General features: G+C 44.6%; 1 protein-coding gene across 3 annotated transcripts in view; it reads right to left on the reverse strand.

Moving 5' to 3' along the window:
- Positions 1–23,766, reverse strand: part of LOC144774994 (verrucotoxin subunit beta-like) — a 247,659-nt gene that overhangs the window by 175,514 nt on the left and 48,379 nt on the right. For all 3 annotated transcript variants that reach the window (XM_078659207.1, XM_078659205.1, XM_078659206.1), the window contains one exon: positions 1,023–3,030. In XM_078659207.1, coding sequence (XP_078515333.1) covers positions 1,049–3,013 — 1,965 coding nt within the window. In that variant the 5' untranslated portion in view covers positions 3,014–3,030 and the 3' untranslated portion in view covers positions 1,023–1,048. The remainder of the gene's footprint in view (positions 1–1,022; positions 3,031–23,766) is intronic.

Consider the following 23,766-nt stretch of genomic DNA (forward strand, 5'->3'; position numbering starts at 1 on the left):
TCTTGACTCCAATTGATTTTGGCTTGATTATGTAGAGCACAAGATGTATTTTATAAATGTGACTACTGTAAATAAGTAAATGTTACCAAGTCACTGCATTAGTAATTGAATGCCTGAGGTCTGAAAATCTGGTTATTTCAACCCCATTTTCAACCCACTGCACTTCGTTGAATTAATGTTTTTTGATTGCTTTTCAAATAAATTATTTCCCTTTTTTCATTGCAAAAAATGATGTTGTTCTGTTTAACATTGCCTATACTTACGGGATAGGGACCAATGTCTCTTAAAATACAGAATATCAAGGACAGAACAACAAATCGAAAATGCTGACAGGTAATATTGTTTTTTCTATACCCACCTCCACATATATGTACCTAGGCAATACATATATCTTCAAGGTATGCAGAGTTAGGAACAGTAAATATATACTTCCCAATATATACTTACCTTTCAAATATTCTGTCATCGATATTCTTGTACCACGATATTCTGGGGGTCGATATTTAGGGGTACAACTAGTATCTGGGAAATAATGGACCTATAGTGGGCAGCTTTAATGTTTGGTCATAGCCGAGGGCCATGCCCCCCTATTTCTGGCTACGGGCCTTATTTTCTCTCTCTAAGTGTGCTGTGTTGAAAGAGAACAATGCCTCTGAGGAATATTTTTTGTGCAAGAAGGTGTCCCTTCTTTCACAAAAACAATACTGGCTGTAATGCAGGCACCCTTGCACAATGGCGCAATGGTGTATGCATTGATGCTTGGCAGCCACAAGTGAGGCAGTGCTGTGAGAGCAGCAATGCACCCAACGTTAGTAAATATGGTGCATTTACGTCATCTCCATTTGACACAGCGCAGCTAGGTGTCTTGCTGCATTGCGTTGTGTCAAATCTTAGTAAATCTGGCCCTTCATGTAAAAATTCTGGATTATGCCCTGGGTAGTTCAATATGGCTAAGTGTGTCTGCAAAGCAAATTGCATACTTGAGTTTTAGGAAGAGAATGTGGTTCAGTACAATTGCTTACCCTCCTCTTCTGAAAAGACATACTCATCACTCGGAGGGCTGCTTCCAGCGGTGCCACAGACTGCAGACACCCTGAATAGTGCATTTTTCTGCTTTCTTTCCAGTCAATGTTTCCATCCAAGTCTCTGAATCTTTAGAGTCTTCTTTAAATTCAATCTTGTAGTCACTTATTCTTGCCCCAGCACCAATGATACCAGGCTCCATCCAGGTGAGGTGAATGGATCTGAGTCCCTTGCGCTGGCCGGTCACCTTCTCGGGTGGGCTGCATGGAAGCATCTTTACCATGCAGGTAGGATCACTTGGTAAAGTGACCCATTGAGCAGTCACGTCAGATTGCCTAAACTGGTACAGAGTGTTAGGGCGTAGACCTGCAACAGTGAGAATGTTGCTGGTTTCATATTCTTCCACGCCGCTCCAACTGTCTTCATTCATGGATCTGTATTCAGCCTTGTAGGCCAATATGGGGTTAGTCCCAACAGGCCCCAGTGCACAGGTTAGCCACACAGTGTCATGAGATATTCGACTTATCTCAGGGGTATCTGGGCGTGGGGGATGGAATGCTGTACTTTTTAGAACCCCTTCTTCATACAAGTAAATAGATGTCCCTGGATTATTGGGATCTGCAACAGAGGATACAATAAATGTTATCTTATTATTCCGGACATTTCCACGTCCAAACTCGATGAACTCGCTCACACAGACCCTTGTTTTATGAATGAGATCCGCATCGCTGAACCACACTATGGATGCTTTGGGCCTCAAATCGGGGCTCTCAGAGGATGGACTGGAGGTTTCCGTCATATAATGTAGATGAAGCCAGGAACTTAGATCTGACAAATAAGGTGCATCTTCCTTCAAGGAAGTGAAGGTAAATGAGACAACAATCTGCACTTTGGGGTCACGGAGAACTTGGTGTATTTCCACCTGGGTGGCTACAACATTTACTGCCTTGGACTCAGTCAGCAAGTTAATGTAGCTGCTCACGAAGCTGACTTCACTCTGCTTTGACTGCATAAATTCAGAAAGCTGGATGGTACCAAATGGGGATTTTTCTTTAGCAGTTAAAATGGCCACCAGGGCACGTTCCTCTTCCCCACCACCACGAACGGCTGGTAGGACTCTAGCAAGGTCTGCTTGAAATACCATTCCGTACTGCTTACAGAGGTTCTTCAATTTTTGGATCCGATTCTTAACATCAGGGAAGTGTAAGGCAGCTGGCTGGGTCAACATGTCATTGCACTGCATGTTAACATCAGTGAGTTCCTCCATGGCATCTTGGAAACTTTCAATCAGCACAGAGCTGACACTGCGTATGAGCGCTGAAGCTCTGGAGTCTAGCTTCCTCAACGGATACAACCAAACCTTTAAAGGTATAACATTCTCGCCCTTTTCACCTAGGAGTGACGGGAGGCTTTTGTAGATGACGAGGGCCTCTTCGTAAGTTGAAGGATTGTTTTTTATGGCAAAATCCCCACAAAACGTGCAGCTTAAACTTTCAATTTTATGCTTTCTCCATTCCGTCATGGCACCCGTTCCTTCCTCTTCAAGGCCAAACATTGGGATCTTTTTTACAGCTGTTTGTAACTCCCCAAGCACATCCTGAATGCGCTCAGATGAGGACACTTCTCGATCGAACACAAAGAATGCTTGCGCCCCATACAGTACAGCGGTGACCACATGAGTCGCCATATCCTGGTCGTATATTCCAGGATAGGAGATATTTTGGGGTCCTAAGTGCTTCATGGTCAATTCTTCAAACCGAGTAGTTGCTGAATACATTAGGGTCACTCTCACCTGGCGCTTGGAAGTTTTCAACTCCTTTAAATAGTTTGCCGCTCCTCCCACTTCAACCATCCCCCCGAGGAAACTTGCTTTTAGAGAGGTGGAGAGATTGAGGGCGGATGCTTTTTCTTCAATGCTGTCAGAGGTGATGATTTTAAATTCTGTTTTGGGCTGCTGGGTTACATGCACATCTTGCTGTATGGTCTCCATATCCCAGAGAGTAACACCTGAAACAACAAGGAAAATGAATTGATGTTAAAGATCAAAGATTCTAGATTTTGCACTTCTGCATCTTGCATTGTCCCAATTCTATCAATTGGGATTGGGATTTTAAAGCATAGATTCATAAAATCGGTCTAAGAATGAATTCTGAGTAGAAAGTGGTAGGAGGAGTGAGGTTGCATGGAGGAGTCCGTTTGAAATGGATTTATTTTTTCACAAAACTAAACAATCGGACAATTGATCATAAGAATGAAATTAGAAATAAGCTCAAACAAATAATTTAGACTTCACCTGCACTGACACAATAGTCAGCCACTGGACCCTCCAGGGACTAGTACCTCCTGGACTTTTGGCCTCCAGCGCCACTTTGCAACCCCTCACCCCCCAACCTGGCAACATTCGCCGGACACAATTTAGAAAGAAGGGGACCCCTACTATTGGTGAACTCACTAATTGTAGGGAATAATGTAAACTATATTTGTAACACACCTATTAGTGAGCTAATTGAATAAGCCAAAAACAACCTAGGAAACTAATCTGACAAGTGACTAAATATAATCATGCATAAACAGAAAAAATAATAACTATTTTAATTTTATAAGTCAAAATATTTTTGTTTTATTTAGATCATTTTCTTAAGTTCTGATACACAATTCATATTTATATGTACATATTATTTTCAAAATGACAATCATGTGCAAATATAGCGATAGTGCAACAATCAGATAAATAATGAGACTACATAGATAAAAGAAATTAAAAGAAAAACAGAAAAAGAAAACAATTAATCAAATGACAGTGATGGTAAACGGGGCTATTGGAGTAAGCAAAGCGGTGGGTGGAATCTCTACGCGCGTTTCGGCATTTGCCTTCTTCAGGAGTCCGTCATTTGCACTAGGACATATACATAACAAGAAAAGGTAGGTGCGACACTCGTCTATAATTGGATAGTAGAAATAGTGGATGTTTGTTATCACTGATCTGTAGGGTCATGTAGGATACCCTTATCTTATATTGGGTATTTCTTATTCTTATTAGTTGTTTCTAGATAGATGGATCCGTGATATTAGTGAAGTCTATCAGACCTCCAAGCTTCACCATAAAATGTTCATACAACCTGTCGCTATGGCATCGATGTCTATGTTCAGCTCGAGGAGCACAAGAGGGCGCCACACGGACTTGACAGTTTATAAAACCTTCTCTATAGCTCGTATTGTTTTGTATCCAGTAATGGGGCGAGCTAAAACGATTGATAATTCTCAGCGGTTGCGCTTCGTCGGCAACATGAGCCGAATTTCGAGCGGGGTTATCGAGGGCGTCCCTCTTCGTTATGGTACTAGATAGAGCCAGCTCTTAGTGTAAGATAAATGAATAAGTCGTTCTCAGCGGTTGCGCTTACTCGGCAGTATGAGCCGAAATTCGCCGGACACTGCATCTCTCATGGACACCACTGGAAGGGTGAGCACTTCTTTCTTTGGGTGGTGACATTTTGTGGTATTGTTTAGGTACAGTTTAAGGTTTGTGGCAGATAGGCAAGGCGCATTCTTGACACATTCCTATTATTATAGTCTCAGAAACCGAAAACAAATCACTGGATACCAAAACTAACACAATAATTACTTTTTTGAGGATCATTTCTTTGCTTAAAATATTTTCAAAACAGTAAGCCTTGAATGCGTTCAGGGAACTGCAGAACCACCTTATAATCCCACGTAGGATAACTTTGGGTATGTGGCCAAATATTTACCTAAAGTGAAACACCTAAGGGTCACATGTACAAAACTTTGAAATAGCAAGTTCCTAATTGCGATTTCCTATGAATCGCAATTAGAAAATCGCTAATTCAAATGTATGAAATTCTTTAAAGTTTAAATTGCGATTCCCAGGTAGTCTCACATAAACCTACCTCATGAATATAAATGAGGCAGCTCAGTAATGGGGGTCAGCAGACCACCATGGCTGTGATTAATTTTAAATAAAGCAACCTTTTTTTCTGAAATGCAGCCTGTTTTCCTTGAAGGAAAACGGGATGCGTTTCAAAAACAAAAATGAAAAGTTTTCTTTTCATTTTTAGGTTTTGCCTGGCGTTACTGCGCAAGCAGTTCGCGCAGGCGAAATCTAATGATTACAATATGGGATATAGGAACGTCCCCCCGGCTCCCATTGGCTAGCTCCATAAATGGAGGCTAGCCATTGGAAGCCGGATCTTTCCGCCAAGGCCGGACCAGATTCGGGGGCGTTCCCGCGTTTTCTTCCCTGGGCGTGGTTGTACTTGTCCGTTCGTCTTGGAGGCGGTCGGAGAGTTCTCCCCTTTGGACCTCTCGTAGGGGCAGCGAGGGTCGGCTCCCCTTGGAGCGGAGCTCACTCTGCCGTGTCCTGTGGGAGGACCCGTGCGTGCAGGAGGCTCAGGAGTACAGGAGCCCCGGGGATCTCAGCCGCCGGCAGCGATGTGGTTCTGTCCTGGGGGCAGCGGTGGCTGCTGGCAATCTCGTGGCCCGGCCTGCATCTCTGGGTGTTGGCGGTGCTGCTCTGCAGCCTCTCCCGGTGCCCGTTCCCGCCTCTCCCCCCTCCCGCTCTCCGTAATACTGTTAATGGGGAAGGTGGTTTTGGACCCTTCCATTGCCGCCCCAGACTCGATGTCCCTACCCCCACCCCCACTCTCCTTTCTGAGCAACGTGAAGCCGTGATTGCTGCCGCCCGCCCGTGTGACCCACTCCGACCTCGAGCCGTGTTTGCACTGTGTCCCTGGGCCGCTTCTACCCGCTTCACCCCCCTCTTGCCGACCGCACCGCTCGCCGCCTCCCCGCTGGCTGAGAGCTTGCACTGCGCCCGCCCGTACAAGTGTACTGGCCTTGGCGTTGAAAAAACGTTTTTTTATCCTCAAAACTTTCTGTACTTTTTATACTGCTTGAGACTAAGGGCTAGATGTAGGTAAAGCATATTTACCGACCCTTAAATACCGAATTTTACCGATTCGGTATTTAAAAGTCGGTAAATATGAAGGGGGGAGATGTAGGGAAATCCAGATGTTTATTTACCGAATCGGTAAAAGTCGGTATTTACCGATCGGTAAATACCGACCTGTAATGCTCCATTCATTCCTATGGGCTATGAAGCCCATAGGAATGAATGGGGCATTACAGGTCGGTATTTACCGATCGGTAAATACAGATTTTTGGCAAGGGTGCAGGGGGTGTCACTTTGACACCCTCTAGCACCCCCAAAAAAGGTTCGGGGGCCATATGGCAGGCATACCTGCCCTAAGGGCAGGTCTGCCTGTCATATGGCACAGGTGTGCATGCGCACATTTGCATGCACACCTGGGGCCAGATGTAGGTAGGCTTTTACCGGTCGGTAACGGCCGAATTCGGCCGTTACCGACCGGTAAAAGGCATTTGAGATGTAGGGGGCAGAATCGGTAAATTTACCGTTCTGTAAATTTACCGATAGGTAATTTTACAGAATCTGTAAATATACCGTTCTGTAAATTTACTGACCGGTATATTTACAGAATCTGTAAAATCGATATGTAGGTGGGACTCTTATGAGTCCCACAAGGCCTTAGAAATCGGTATTTTACCATCAAATTCAATTTGATGGTGAAATACCGATTCAGGTGTGCATGCAAATGTGCGCATGCACACCTGTGCCATATGACAGGCAGACCTGCCCTTAGGGCAGGTATGCCTGCCATATGGCCCCCAAACCTTTTTTGGGGGTGCTAGAGGGTGTCAAAGTGACACCCCCTGCACCCTTGCCAAAAATCTGTATTTACCGATCGGTAAATACCGACCTGTAATGCCCCATTCATTCCTATGGGCTTCATAGCCCATAGGAATGAATGGAGCATTACAGGTCGGTATTTACCGATCGGTAAATACCGACTTTTACCGATTCGGTAAATAAACATCTGGATTTCCCTACATCTCCCCCCTTCATATTTACCGACTTTTAAATACCGAATCGGTAAAATTCGGTATTTAAGGGTCGGTAAATATGCTTTACCTACATCTAGCCCCTGAATCGGTATTTCACCATCAAATTGAATTTGATGGTAAAATACCGATTTCTAAGGCCTTGTGGGACTCATAAGAGTCCCACCTACATATCGATTTTACAGATTCTGTAAATATACCGGTCAGTAAATTTACAGAACGGTATATTTACAGATTCTGTAAAATTACCTATCGGTAAATTTACAGAACGGTAAATTTACCGATTCTGCCCCCTACATCTCAAATGCCTTTTACCGGTCGGTAACGGCCGAATTCGGCCGTTACCGACCGGTAAAAGCCTACCTACATCTGGCCCTAAATGGCTTAGAACCAGTTTGTCCAGTAGTTATGGATTATACACGGAGGGTGCATAGTTGGTGTGGCCCTGGGGTATGACCCCTGACAGCCCGCAGAGCCCCTCGGAGGCCCCGCTCCAGCGCCGCACGTCTTAAACGCTGCCACGAGACGGACTCACCTCAGGCACCCTGCTGAGCCCTGTCCCGGTCCACAGCTGTTCCCCGCATTGTCCGCGGCATCCCCTTTCGCTGTCCGTTCCCTCCTCCCTCCCCCCTCCCCTCCCGCTGTCCGTGTTTCCGCTTCATCCCTACCTATGGCACCGATCTCTTCATGTTTTCACATGCTCTTCTTCTTATGGCTGGATATGGGAACGGCCTGGGTTAGCAATTATCTTGCCATTGCGCTTCATTAATGTCTGTAGTGCATGGGTCCTACTACCCCTTAACGAGGTCGCAAAATCAACATGAGTCATGACCAGTTAGAGAATTTTTGCCAGCAGTGTTCCCTCTGGTTTAACTTTACCGGAGACGTTGTTCTAGGATTAAGATTTCTCTGAACCGGAAAGTTGAGTAATTTGTTCTGCTGCAGGTAATCCGGGGTTTATATTTAACTGCTAGCAGGCCTTTCTATAGACCTTGTTAACCTTAAACATGCATCGAAAGTAATTTGCGCAAACAGGATTGTATAAAATATATATCTAATATTAATCGTGGCTGAGTGAAGGCAAGCGCGATAATGGTTTTCTCTCCCTCCCCTGCACTGTTTACCTATTTTTAATGATGTATTTTTTTTTATCTGTTTTGCTTCCTTACCTCTTGTGTGTATGTAAAGCGCTCTGATACCCACGGGTCAAGCTAGCGCTATATTAAACTTTAAAAAGAAAAAAAGGGCACCTTTTGAAGAGCGATTTAACGCTGCCAGTACATGGCTGCATGTTTCCATGCTTCCGCAAGATATGCTGGTGGCAAAACAAAGGCTCGGAGGGGGGGGGTCCCTGCATGGATGCATGTGCAGACGGGTGTTACTTGCTGTGTTCTCGCTCTGCTGGGGTCTATCGCTGTCACGTGCTTGGCTTAAGGTATTTCAAGGTGTTTTGCATTTTTGTTGATTTGATACCATTCTATATGCACCCGCCATCTGCATTTGAATACTGTTTTTATTGGTATTGCTCTGACGCATTCTCATCTGCGCCCTTTTTTTTTTTGAGCGAATGAGTGACTTGGCATGTTTATGACAGTACTACAAGGTGGTGCAAGCACTGCTGTTAAAAGACATTACATGTTCAGTATTATCAATGGAGACTCGGCAAGAGATTTTTCTGGCAAAAGGTTTTAATTTGGGGTTGCGGGTGATGGGCACCAGCGTTTTTGAGCACCAAGAATATATAATTTTTATAATCAATCTATGACCTTCAACAGGTGCTTTACTTCAGGTATTGCAATGAGTTTTTTTCCCCCTTATGTGGATTTGTGTGACGACTAGGTGGTATTTGGTGAAGTGCTATTGTAAAGGTATCGCTTGCACTTTTTCGTGTTTTGTGCCGTTCTGCCCTCTGTCTGCCTCGTGATTTGTGCCGTTCTGTTAGAATCACCCCCCCCTCGTTTTTGTGTCCTTCTTCCCTCTGTCTGCCTAGTTTTTTGTGCCAATCTGCCCTCAGTTATAATTGTTTCCCCTCGTTTTTGTGTCCTTCTGCCCTCTGTCTGCCTGGTGTTTTGTGCCGTTCCTCCACCTGAACGGAGCCCTTTAAAATAAGGCCATGCTCCAAAAAGTACCGCAGCCCCCTGCCCTGAACCATAAAAAACTGCCCCCTACCTCCGTGAAGTACTCTGACTCTGCTCCCTACCCTCCCTTGGCGCCTAAAACTGTCCCCTGCCATGCACCCTACAAAGCCTTGACTTAGTAAACTGTCCCTTCTCTGTGTGCTTCGAGGCCGTAAAATGTAAGCCTAGGCACAAATGTAAGCCTAGGCACAAATGGATGGTTGGATTTGTGGGGTAAAGTTTTATTTAATGTGATTTTATGTAGCGCGAACTTTACCCGAAGGTGTCAGAGCGCTTTACATAAGAACCAGTTGCCAAACCTAAGGACTTTGATTTACATGCGTTAAGTAAAAGATACAAACAGGAAAACAATTGAAATGTACTAGATGTAGTCACACAAAGAAGAGACTGTTGATTCTCGTTATATTTCTATATACATATGGAAGGGATATGACCAGATGTACTGCAAGAGTCACATAGGAATGTTAGAGTAGAAAGGTCTACTGCATATACTAGTGAATACAGTCATCTCTATATACAGAAAAAATGAGTTATATTTAGAGGGGTCGGAGTGGGACGCAGTGGGTGGATGGATGCATGATGGATGGATGTATGCATGGATGTATGGGTGGATGCATGGATGGGTTGTTGGTTGGATGGGTTGGTGGATTGCATAAATTGTTGAGGGATTGGCTATATATATGCATCTATCCATCCACCCATCCATGCATCTATCCATACACCCATCCATACACCCATCCATGCATGCACCCATCCATGCATCCACCAACTCATCCATGCATGCATTACAACAGCCCGCAGCTCTCCTTCGTCTCTCCTCGCCCCCCCTTCCCTGAGCCTGCAGCTCTCCTTCGTCTCTCCTCGCCCTCCCTTCCCTGTGCCCTGCTATTGTAAATGACAATGCCATTTATTTATGTTAAAAAAAAACATAAATAAAAATAATGTCAAGAGCAATGCCAATAGCTATAACGTTAACAAAGGCAAAACCATTGCATTGTAAATGCTTGTTTTAAGAGTAGGCAGTGGTCTGTGGGACCACTGCCTGCTCTTAGAACGTGCTTTTACAAACATTCACAAAGGGGAAGGGTCCCTTGGCGACCCCTTTCTGTTTGCGAATGGGTTGCCACCAAATCGAACTTGATGGAAAAATGCCAAAGTTTTGCGACCGCATTTCGATTGCAAAACATTCATACATACCAAGGCAATTCGTATTAGGAAGGAGAGCACTAAACACACCCCTTCCTAACATCACATCGCAAACCCAAACTGAGATTTGCAGCTAGATTCATGAAAGGGCCGTTTTGCGAGTCTTTAATAGCGATTCATAAGGAATCGCTATTAAGGACTTGCAAAACGGGATTCATGTAGGAATTGCTAAATAAATTGCGATTCCTACACATTCCTTATTTGCGATTAGCAAATTGCTAATCGCAAATAAGGAATAACTCCCCATAGGAATGAATGGGGAGTTATTCCTTATTTGCGTTTAGCAATTTGCTAATCGCAAATAAGGATGCGATTTCAAGGGTGCAGGGGTGTCCAAATGACACCCTGTAGCATCCCTGAAATGTGAATTTACACTGATGTTGTGCACACACATGTCCAAAGGATATGTGTGTGTGTAACATGCAACTTCATTTTTCTAAGTTTTAGCTATTTACCACGAGGTTTGACTTCGTGGTAAATAGCGGTCCTAAATTGTGATTTCGCAATTTCAAATTGGTTCATGAATTGCATTTAAGGAATCTCAAATAGAGATTCCTTAAATGCAATTCCTCGCAAATGTGCGAATTCTTTATTAGCGAATTTTGCATTTGGGATGATGAATCCCAAATGCAATCTGGCCCTTTGCGAGGGCAATTAAGCTTGATGAATCTAGCTGTTGGTTACTGGTTACTGAATCGCTATTTGTGTTTGCTACATGTCAAAATGTCTTTTGCCTTCGCAAATGGACTGATTCTGTGAATCGACCTGTTTGCGACAGGCAAAAAGGTTTGAACTTGTGGCCCTAATTATTTAAACAGGTTTGGATTCAGTTATGTGGCTGAGTGGGTATTACACAGTTTTTGTTTTCGTATTTTCAGTGAAGAATCTGTCAATTACGTAATTTTCTTACCAGTATAAATAACTTCCTAACTAACATTGCATACTGTTTCTGACTATCTACCCTGGATAAAGGCCGGAGTTCCATTTTGGAGGAGGCATCTAAACCGTCAAAAATTGACAGTCCATCCATCCACCGTCTGTATTGTTTGCCCGCCTGATTTAAACGTTGGTGGTATGACAGACAAAACTCCTTCAAACTCCCGCTGTATCTATCCCATGCAGACTCCTTCATCAATGAAAGCAGCAGCCGAAAAGCTGCTGACAAAGACTTTTTTAGCCACAACTCCGCCAGCCCAATTCCGGTGTTGCTTACCGTCAACATAAACATGTTGGTAAAACCTCCACGCCTGACCTGGTGGATTCAAACCTATAAAAGGGCTAAGCTAACCTTACCTACATTTACAGTTCAACTTTTCGCCATGCACCTCATGTTACAGGATATTACTTACTTGCTGGTCGATATGGATGTTGATCCACCAAAGCACCACCATATTAGGAGGTAGGCGACCATCATGGACTAATCATTCCTCAGGACTGAGTGTCTGCCTTCCTACAGTGTTATTACATGTTACTATACTATATGTTATGATATTATATGCTTACAGTGGTATTTTATTTACGCTAGTCATTCCTCAGGACTGAGTATTTGCCTTTCTACAGTGGATTACATGTCACTATACTATATGTTATTATATTATATGCTTACAGTGGTATTTTATGTACGCTAGTCATTCCTCAGGACTGAGTGTCTGCCTTTCTACAGTAGTATTATATGTTACTATACTATATGTTATTATATTATATGTTTACAGTGGTATTTTATTTACAGGGGCATTATATTCCTGGTTGGATCTTGCACATATCACTCTGTCCTCACCTTTAATGCACCAATGTTACCGCATATATTTACATCATATGTTTACACGCCAGACGAAGATAGGGTGTCTGCCTTTTACAGCGGTATTATATGTCCATATTCCTAATTGTATCCCTCACATTCCTCTTTTTCTTCACCTGTATACACCGATTGCTGCCTCATATTTTTTTGGCTGCCCACTAGGGTCACTGTTGGTCTCATATGTCTATATTCCTATTTGTATCCTGCACATTCCACTTCTTCTTCATCTGTATGCACCGATTACTACCTCACATATTTTGGCCGCTCACTAGGGGCACTTTTGGTCTCATATAATTCTTGGTGCAACTGTATTTTGGCTATTGACTCATGTACCTCATTTGTTATTGACTACTCACTACTTGACTACTATTTGACACTATTTGACTACTCAGTATTTTGGCTACGGACTCTTGTACCTCACTTATACTGCACATCCCACTTTTTCTTCACCCTATGCACCAACTGCTACCTCATATATTTGGGTTGCTCACTAGTGTCCCTTTAGGTCTCATATAATTTTTGGTTGTAATTGTATTTTGCTACTGACTCATATACCTCATTTATTTTTGACTACTCTCTATTGTTATATAGCATATAACTTCTGGTGCAACTTTATCTTGTTACTGATTCATACACCTCATTTATTTGGAAACACCCATTTTTGACTATTCACTATTGTCATTTTTGATTCAGGTATTTTTCTATCTGCATTGGTATTTCAGTCTAGTATATCATCAGTATTATACCTATATTCTATGCTGTACATGTTTGTAACCCACTACGACCTCACTGTAATTACTGCACTGATTAATTGCTCATATTGACCTGCTACACTTATGTAACCTGCTCCCATTTCAAGTCTCATTCCTTCATGCACCAATTACTACCTCATATACTCTGGCTGCTCATTAATGCCACTGTTGTTACATGCAATTGGGTATTAGTGTATGTGTTTGTATTCTGCTCCAGTTTATCATTATTGTACACCCTACATCTGTGCAACACGCACCCACTACAGATCTTATCCCTGTTTGCATTGACTACCACCGCATACACTTTGGCTGCCCACTAGTGTCACATTCATTCCATGCAACCGGCGATTACTGAACACCCTCCCACACCTACCGACTCCGTCACCCCAACATGGAACTCATCGGCAAGCACACATACAGAATCAACTACCCACCCGCACTCACCAAAAAAGCCGCTAAACGCTTTAAACACAACTTACTGAGGTCCCACCCTGAAATACCCTTTGCAGACACCTACTACTCACCGGTCAATGGTGCCGTAAACATTGATATCATCTTCCACACCGCACGCAGAGCTCAATGGAGAAAAACGTTCCTCTCTTTACTCACCGTATCCAATTCCAGGAAATCTGCTCATGGCCAAACACTCTCCATAACACCATCCCAACTCTTTCCAGGCAGAACCTCCATCACTATCTACAACAACGGGATTGTCCTAATCCAATCCACAGACAGGAACCTGGAACTACTAGATAACCTGTTTCACACTTTCTTACAGCACCTCTCCGATCCGCGGACCCCACTCAGTCCGACCACCCTTGACCTCACAGCCCCCAACCACAACGATGCTAACCCAGCTCAGTCCCTAAACGACACGCACCTCTCCTCCACCACCGGCACCGTCGTCATCCACCCACCTACTGCAACCACTTCACACTCCTCAATCACAGACTTAGATCTCTCCCCGACATACACCAGCCGCACCCCCCCCGTCCCACCAACACCCTGACCTCCATTCATACCACTCCCATTCCTCTCTCCCCCATCACCACAGCCCCCAACCACAACGCTTCTAGCATACCTCAGCCCCAAAAGGACACACACCTCTCCTCTACCACCAGCACCTTAGTCATACACCCACCTACGGTTGATACCTCACACCCCTCAATCACAGACATAGACCTGTCACCCATATACACCAACCGTAACCCCTCCCCCCTTTCACCAGCCCACATTCCCACTCTGTTCACCCATGACACCACAGCTCCCACCCACAATCCGCCTAACCGAGTTCAGCACCAGACCGACACGCACACAGACAATCCCCACCCTTTATCCCCCCCATTCTCAGCCCCCACTTCCACTCACTAACTAACCACACTGAACACGCCTCTATCAACTCAACTCCGCCTCCGCAAAAGAGAACCACATACAATCACACTCCGCCCCCCATTCTCACCCCCATTACCCTACATGCGCCCCCACCACCACTAACATACGCCCATCCTCCACCATGCGCTCTCCACCTACCACCAATACCCTCCTCCATACTATGGCATCCTCCCCCAACCCTCCAATACCCACCACCAAAACAAATCCCACACTAGACTACGTTATGGCCTCCCTCCTCCAGCTCAAAGAAGACATCCACATCATCAAACAACTACTCTGCTCGCATTCCAGTCACTCCTCACCCACCACCCTCCTCAAGCTCAAACAAGACATCCACATCATCAAACAATTACTCTGCACACATCCCAGACACCCCTCACCCGCCTTCACCAACACCACCCTTCCTAACAGGACCTCCACTAGGTCGGCTGACTCTCGCACTGAACGCCCTCCGCACTGGACTTCAATCCCTGTTCGCAATCGTGAAAACCGTCCCCATCGCACCTGCAACACACTATCGGACCTTGACACAGTCACCCTCTTCCGCTCCTACGACCCAGCTCCCCTTAACAACATACCCTCCACGCCATTCCAACGATTCATCCAAATCCCCTTAGACCCCCCACGCAAAACAACAGAATCTCTATCCTTAGTAACCTGAGAAAAGTCCCCCTCTCTCTCGAACCCCCTTCCACCCTCGACACACCCCGTCTCAAATGCACCCTCCTCAACTGCAGATCGGCCTCTAGGCACTCCTCTGCAATCGCTGATCTCATCTTATCACTGGACACTGACCTCATCATCATGACTGAAACTTGGCTAACTGAATCTTCTACACCCATATTGGACATACTGGTTCCCCCCAACTACCACATCACCAGATTAGACAGGGTTGGTAAAAAAGGTGGGGGAATCGCATGTATACACAGGAGTAACCTCTCTGTCATGAAAGTAACCTCTCCCTCCCTACCCTCCCCAACCTCCTGTGAATACATTTGCCTTGAGATTATCAGTGAAGGCAAACCGATTTGCTCTCTTCACGGCATTTACCACCCACCAGGGGACAACTTTACCTTCTCGCAACAAATTATGGATTTGATCACAACCAATTCAGGGCGACAACTCACACAAATATACCTTGGTGACTTCAACCTCCACTGGAACGATCATAATGATGCGGTGGTAAATAGTCTTAAAAACTTCCTCGACGCCCTTGACCTCACCCAAATATGCAACAGCCCGACCCACGAGAAAGGCTCTATCATCGACCTTATCATCTCCAAAGAAGACTCTATCCAACTCGAATCTATCAAACCCCATCACATTGTCACGTTCTTCATCAACGAAAAAGTCAAATTTAACCCGGTTCAATCCTTCAAGCCCAAAGTCTGGAAAAGAGACCTGAAAAAACTCAACCCAAACTCTCTACCCCCCCGACAGCTGCAATATATTACTTCCTCCCACTGGCATTACGGATGTCCAATCCTTGACGGATCACTATCTCAACGCTATGACCTCTTTAGTTAATGAAGTTGCACCTCTGCAGCTAGAAAGAGCATCCACAAAAATATCCAATCCTTGGTACAACGGGAGTCTCAATGACGATAGACGGGCCATGCGAATGGCAGAGCGCACCTGGAGATCAGCTCCCTCCGCACTGCACTTAAAAACGCTGAAGAAAAAGAGAAATGCCTACTTCAGGAAAATAAAACGCACAAAATCAGATTTCTTCAGCCGTCAGCTCGACCATGCCAAAAATCGTCCGAGAAAGCTGTTTGAGCTAATCAGAACACAATCCAAGGAACAACCCCAACGACTCAGTACTCTGGGTGAAGCACCCTCCTGTGAAGACTTCGCTTCTTTCTTTATCCAAAAAACAAACAACATAAAGAACGATCTCCTCATTGACGTAAGTCTCTACCTCAAACCCCTCTGCGCAGCACCCACTGAACCAAAAAACAATGCTACATGGTCATCCTTTGCCACCTACTCGGAAGAAGAAATTGGTAGACTGCTCAGTACTGTGAAACCAGCCAATCACCTCACGGACCCCCTTCCTGCTAACGCTGTCAAAGACCTCACCCCGTCGCTCCTCCCACTTTGGACTAAAATTATCAACAGCTCTCTTCAACAAGGGACCATCCCTGACTCCCTCAAAGTTGGACAAGTCACACCTCTACTAAAGAAACCTACAGCCGACCCCTCTGATCTAAATAATTACCGTCCCATTACCAACATTCCGACTCTAGCCAAATTGCTCGAAAAATGCGCACAAACTCAATTGACTAGACACATTAATCAGTTTGATCTACTCAACCCTCATGAATCAGGCTTCAGAGTGGACCACAGTACGGAAACCGCTATGATACACATAATTGACGACGCCCTCCAAATCCTAGATCAAAACGATACCTGCCTCCTTATCCTTCTTGATCTCTCCTCTGCATTCGACACCGTCAAACATGAGAACTTACTCGATCTATTAAACACAAGAATGGGTATATCTGGAACTGTGCTCAAGTGGGTCACGTCCTTTCTACACAACAGAACGCAGAAATTCATGAGTAACAACTTGATGTCTTCTCCAATACCGGTAACACTAGGCGTCCCACAAGGATCCTCCCTATCCCCAATTTTGTTTAACCTAGTTATGAAACCTCTCACCACCTTGCTACAAGCATCCAATGTTCAATTCCACATGTACGCCGATGACACTCAACTTTATCTCAAAGTACAATCTCCCAAAGACATTATGCTCTTGAATTCAACGATCAGAAGCACCCAATCATGGTTGGCTGCTAATCATCTCAAGCTCAATGCTCTTAAAACAGAGTTCCTCTTGATCTCACCTCCTGAGAAGATCACTACCACTCAAATCTGGCTCAAACACCTAACCGCACTCAATGTTCATCCCACCATTGTGGACTCAGCAAAATCTCTAGGCATAACACTTGACACCAACCTCAACATGCAGGAACACATCAACAAAGCAACTAAAGGGGCGAACTACCAGATCAATACCTTAAGGAAACTCAAACCCTTCCTTCCAGCCAAAGATTTCCAAACTGCGGTACAAGCTCTAGTCATCCCTCGAATAGATTACGGCAGCATCGCCCTCTGCGGTATCCCCCTAACTACCACGGCACCGATAAGAGCTTCTCTAAACGCTGCAGCGAGACTCATCACCGGTTCAAGAAAACACTCACACATTTCCCCTGACCTGAGAGCCCTGAACTGGCTGCCTTTTGAAGCCAGAATTCATCTGAAAATCGCCTGCATCACGCACAAGGCTGTTCACCTGAGCTCACCCGGATACCTCGCCCAAAAGCTGACGATTTCCGGAGGCTCTAGAAACACTAGAGGCACAAACAACCTCCTACTAAAGCCCCAAAGATTCCGCAAGGAAAAAACGTATAAACGCTCCTTCTCAGGAATGGCACCCAGGATCTGGAACTCACTCCCCCCTGAAATCAGACTCATTACCTCTACCATGCTTTTCAAGAAAGAAGTAAAAGCTATCCTCATGGCTAAATACACTTGAATTATTACTGGGGAGGATATTTACAGACGTTGTACCATGCAGTTTTACTAATCCTTTCTGCATTTTTTGTATGACGCGGGTTATTGACCTGCCTGAGTGTTTTACGCTATCAATTATTTGTACTTGTATCATTTTTGATGTATCTGGCTGACTATGCTCCCACATGTACCTTCCCCACCCCAATTGCTATTTACTCACACGATGTTCCTCTCGTCTGTAAAGCGCTCTGATATCTGCAAAGATCTTGTTCGCGCTATATAAAACTTTCAAAATAAATAAATAAATAAATATGTGTACTTATGGCTCATTTTTAGGTCTCGCCTGTCAATGCGCATGCGCATTGAGCTTGCGAGACTATAGGGGCTTAAACAGACTTTAACCAACTTGCGATTCCGTGGCGATTCCTTGCAGTGCCCGTCAAATTTAAGCTCAATGCGCAAGCGCATTGACATTAAAAGCGCGTGCACATGAAAGCGACAAGGCTCCCTCCCACGGCTATCACCACCCCCAGCCGCCAGCACCTCCCCTCGCTCTCCCCGCACACAGCCAGGCTCGCATTTCTCCTCCCCCTCCCCAGCCGCCAGCACCTCCCCTCTCTCTCCCTGCACACAGCCATGCTCACATTTCTCCTCCCCCTCCCCAGCCGCCAGCACCTCCCCTCTCTCTCCATGCACAACCACTACCAACATAGCAAAGCTATTAAAGTGACCAGGCATCCCACCCCCTCCCTCTCCAGCGCGCGCCGCGCTCTCCCTCTGTTGCCACACGCATTACACTTAGTAGGCAGACCACCCCCTCCTCCCTATGCTCGCTCGAGTTGCAGGCAGCCCACCTCCTCCCTCTCCATACTGAGTGGATTTCAGTGACGATTGTTTTATCACTCAGAGTTGTTTTGTTCAAATTTCCACTGAAATCTAAGCAAATCACCAGCTATGGACAGCTATGGACGCCAAAAACAAAAAAAAAACACCCATGTTCTATCTCCACCAATCTTAATGGTGGCGCTTTACTAAATTACAACTTCGCTAAGTGTAGAACATACTCATAGCAGAACAAAAACAACACTATTCTGACCGATGGTGCCGCAAAATACATACAATGTTTCAGACTCACAAAACAAACAGAACACTAACAGCAATCACTTATAATAACAAACAAATAATCACTGATGAAAGCAAATCCACTCATGCAATGGAAAATTGAGCACATAATGATTGCAAGAGGCAGGCAGCAGCAGGCCCATCACAATACTTTTGAGTGAAAATAAATCCATCTGTTTCGAGAAAAACAAAATGATTTGCTGTGATACGGCGAGCAGCGCTGTGTGTTGAGAACATCCACAAAACCTGAGCTCTCACTTACATCTTCGAAAGTAAACTTTGCAAAAACTGACCAAGCATTGACGTCCTCTATTGACTCTGTTACAAAAGCTGGGGATTTGATATGCATACAGGAGCAGACTGGAGGAACCAAATATCACTCCGGACAGCAAGTGCAATGCTTGACATATGAGTGCAGCCTTTATATGATTGTATTCGTAGCACTGTGGGGTCATTGTGTGGAAGTATAAGCACCCACCATACAAGTCCAAAGCTACAACAACTCAGCATTAAAACAAAAAGCGTTTGCATTATTGCACTTGCTGCTGCCGTCATCTAGAGGCTGGAATCCACGCACAAGCCCTGGAGTAAGGCCCAGAGTTAGCGTATTCTCCAGCATGTACAACCTTGAGATGTACCTCTTACAGTAGTTGAATGATACAGCAAGTCCACACACCCACGCACACGCACTCTCTCTCACCCACCCACGCACACGCACTCTCTCTCACCCGCACACGCACTCTCTCTCACACGCCCTCGCACACTCTCTCTCACGCCCACGCACACTCTCAAACGCCCACGCACACTCTCTCTCACACGCCCACGCACACTCTCTCTCACATGCCCACAAACCACCACCACCCACACACCACAGCCGCCCATACACCACAGCCGCCCACACACCACAGCCGCCCACACACCACAGTTTGGGGTCCAGCATACGACTGTCAGGCATCCGCTTCAAAACATGTATGTTTGCTATAGACATGGGCAGGAAGAAAAGCAGATGAGGCAACAAGTACTATCAACAAGCATTTACAATGCAACGGTTTCGCCTTTGGAAAAGTTAGAGCGATTGGCAATGTAAAGGACAATGCCATTTATTTATCTGTTTTCAAAACCAACACAAATACAAATGTTGTCATTTACAATGCCAATAGCTCAAACTTTTCCAAAGGCGAAACCGTTGCATTGTAAATGCTTGTTTTATCAAGTGCCTAAGCCAAGTTCCAAGATCAGCTACTGAGCTAGTTAACCACATCTCCTTTTCTTGTCATGAATTATGCTAATGTGCTTCCTGTCTTGAAGACGTGAGTTTAGGGATGCATTGGAATGGCAGGTTGATTTTATGTCAGCTAGTAGCTCTGGGTGAATTGTAGGAGATTGAACTCATCCATGGTGGTATGATCTTCTCCACACTGCCAGTGTGAGTGTGCTTAATGTCTAGTCACGCGCAGGGATGTACTGTAATCGGACTCCATCAACAAGAAAGGGGTAATGTACTAACTTGCCTGCCTGTCCATCCCAACATGGATGCCTATGGCCAATTCTGCTCTTTGGATAAATTGACTGAACTTGGGCATACTAACACACTACAAATGGTTTGAAAAACATATGCCCCACAACTGATTCAGCTTCATGTGATGCCATATAAATATAGGTATACATTAAAAATTACAGTGCCTGCCTAAAAGGGGGGATTCTTTCAATTCTGTGTTTTCACTTAATTTCCATCTTGCTGACTCGTTTGGAATGGAGTAGTTAAACAGGAATCTGGCCATTTTCCTTATCAGGCTATTCTTTTTGTGGAGGATGTGGCAAGCGATTTAATTAGTGAGGGCATCAGTTCCCTACAGCAAAGTAAACTCATACCCGGCTGCCACTAAAAAGGGTGTGTCCATTTCGTAACCAGGAATGTATAAAAACCAGTCGGACAGTAGCTTCAAATTATTCCCCATTTTTGGTAGAACACTTTAAATCAAGGATAAAACCCCAACACTTATTTTCGGCTAGTTAAAACCCCAATCTAAGCATACCCTCCTGATTTAGCAACCTCTTTTAAACAAGGAGCTAAGCTTTGAAACAAACGCCTATGCCTGGTTCTTATAAGACTACCAGTAGGCCTTGTGAATACTACTTTTCTCGGTCAATTGGTAGTGGATCTTGGCAACTGTTGCAGCTGACAGGAGGTCTTTTTACAGCAAAGCTTTTGACATCGGCAATGGCAGATTGCAATATTGATTAAAGACTATCGTCAGGCGGGTGCCGGGGGAGCAAGCAGACAGCGGGGCTGCTGGCGCTGGTAACTGCTTGGAAGTGACCCTAGCTCCTCCCTCCCACGAGGATGATGGCGGCAGGTAGCCAGCGTTTCAGCATCTCCTGCCTCATGTGAGCAACCTGTGCAGTTCGATGAGGCGGTTCGGCGGATTTTGTGGTCCTGGCAGTTTATCGGCGTCCATTTCGGTCTTCTGCATATAATTCATGCTTCCCGGGCGAAAATCCTCTCGGTGCCTAGTCGGAGGACGGAGAACGGAAGGCGTTGTCCTAGGAGGCCCCGCAGGTCTTCCCTCAGCAAAGATCAGCAAAGCAGTGGCAAGAACAAGAGCCACTCTCTCCAAATTCCTGCGGATTCAGCTGCGGCGGTTTGCTTGTAGCTGCAACGATTCCCTGCCCAGACGCCAGCACCTTTCTAAACCGGGTCTCGCTTCTTTGTTGGCGGCGGCAGGTGAGCTCCGAACTATTTTTCTCAAAAGAGATAAGAAGGGGAAGAAGGGGAAGTCGTAGTCGCACGGAATTAAAAACGAGATTATTTCTTCAGGAAAGGCATTCTCTTCGCCTGAATAATGAGCCAGCGTCATTGTTAAAACAAGTCAGGTCCCGGGCCGCGCTGTGATTGGCTGACGTCACGGGGGTGTCCTGGGCCGGCAGCCAATCACAGCGCGGCCCTGGAATGACGTCACGGGGGTGTCCCGGGTCGGCAGCCAATCGCAGCGCGGCCCGGGACAAAGGGGCGGGGCTTAAAAAAAGCACCAGAAACGCCCCCGAATCGCGTTTTCGAGAGAAAACGCGATTGACAGCCTCTGCCTCCCAATGGCTAGCCTCCATTTATGGAGCTAGCCAATGATAGGCAGAGGCGGGTCATCAGCCCAGATAGAACTCAAGAGGTTTTGCTAGCGCATGCGTACTTCGTACGCATGGCTAAGGCAAAACCTAAAAAGGTTTTTATTGGCAGAAAGAGGGAGGAAAGTCGTCATCGTTTACAAGAAGTGTGCAGCCCAAAAAAATCAAAACACCCATGTTCTATCTCCACCAATCTTAATGGTGGCGCTTTACTAAATTACAACTTCGCTAAGTGTAGAACATACTCATAGCAGAACAAAAACAACACTATTCTGACCGATGGTGCCGCAAAATACATACACATACAACACTCACCCTCAAACTCTCAGCCTCACTCACCAACACCTATCATCACACACTCTCACACCCCCTTACCCTCACCCCCTCATCCTCACACACCCTCACAACACTCACACCCTCACTCATACTAAAACCGTCACCCTCAATCACCCTCACACACCAGCACACACCCTCACACCCCCGGACCCTCACATCCACTCACCCTCACACTCACACCGTCCAAGTCCACCCTCCAACTACACCCTATAACTACAATACCACCCTACAACTCTACCCTCCAACTACAACTCCACCCTCCAACTCCACACATAAATAGCGTTAGGCAACATTTATTTTAATAAGTAAAAATCGGATTACACACTTGTAGCTATTCAAATATAAAAACTTAATGCATCGCGAGGACAGTGCAGCAATTAATACACAAAAATGCAGAAAGAGATTGTAAAATAAATCATTTTTTTAACAAAAAACATAAATGCACACAAAATAGGGAAACATCTGAATACACTGCAAATAATACAACAATTTAAAAGTGGACAAAGCCATCTAAAGGACACAAATTCACAACAGAAAGCACTTACTAAAGTAAGGGAAAATAAACCATTAAACAATGCCGGAAAAAAACCAAAACACAAACAAAGTGCGTAATCACAAAAGCACGAGACTTCACAGCCTAATTGCAATTCTTCCAAAACTACAATAAAGTATTCCACTCAAAGTAACCAAAAAATTCTAAACAATTATTAAAGGTGGCTTCATACGTATACTTGACCATTAATTAACATACATAGTACTTTATAGTCATTCAAATGGTATTGAAAACATAACATTTCTTTTTGATAAAAAAATACAGGTTTTGAAAAGTATAAGCTTACACTCCATAAGTATTGCTTTAAAATGTTATAGTACTTACAAAAACAAACATAAGGAATTGGTGCTCAAAAGCAGCAAAAACATGTAGGTTTCAAAATATACAGCAAATATAGCTTTTACGTACCAGTACAATAAATAGAAATATTTAAAGGTGGGCGAAATTCAGAAAGTATACGGAAAACAAAACAACAAAGAAAACATAAATACAATTTAATCAACACCAAAACACAAGGAACAATAAAAAAAGTACCGTCTAAATAACACATTGTCAACTAAACAAATATAGCAACATGTAGGAAGAGTACATCCCAAAACGTTTTCTTTATAACATACATTACATAAAAGTAAGCAAAAATACATTAACTAAGGGAAATTAGAAACATTCCATAAAAGTACAATAGGTACATACACAAGACAAGTACGATCGCAAAGTTAATTCTTTAAAAAACATTACTAAACATTACAAAACTTAATAAATATATATATAGTAAAGAAACACTAGGTAAACAACACAAAAAAATGATTAGATTGACAACTTACCTGTCAAACGACGCGGCTACAACGCGGGAAGCACGACGCGCCTTAG

This window comes from Lissotriton helveticus, chromosome 1_1 (assembly GCF_964261635.1).
Source record: "Lissotriton helveticus chromosome 1_1, aLisHel1.1, whole genome shotgun sequence".
NCBI classification, from domain to species: Eukaryota; Metazoa; Chordata; class Amphibia; order Caudata; family Salamandridae; genus Lissotriton; species Lissotriton helveticus.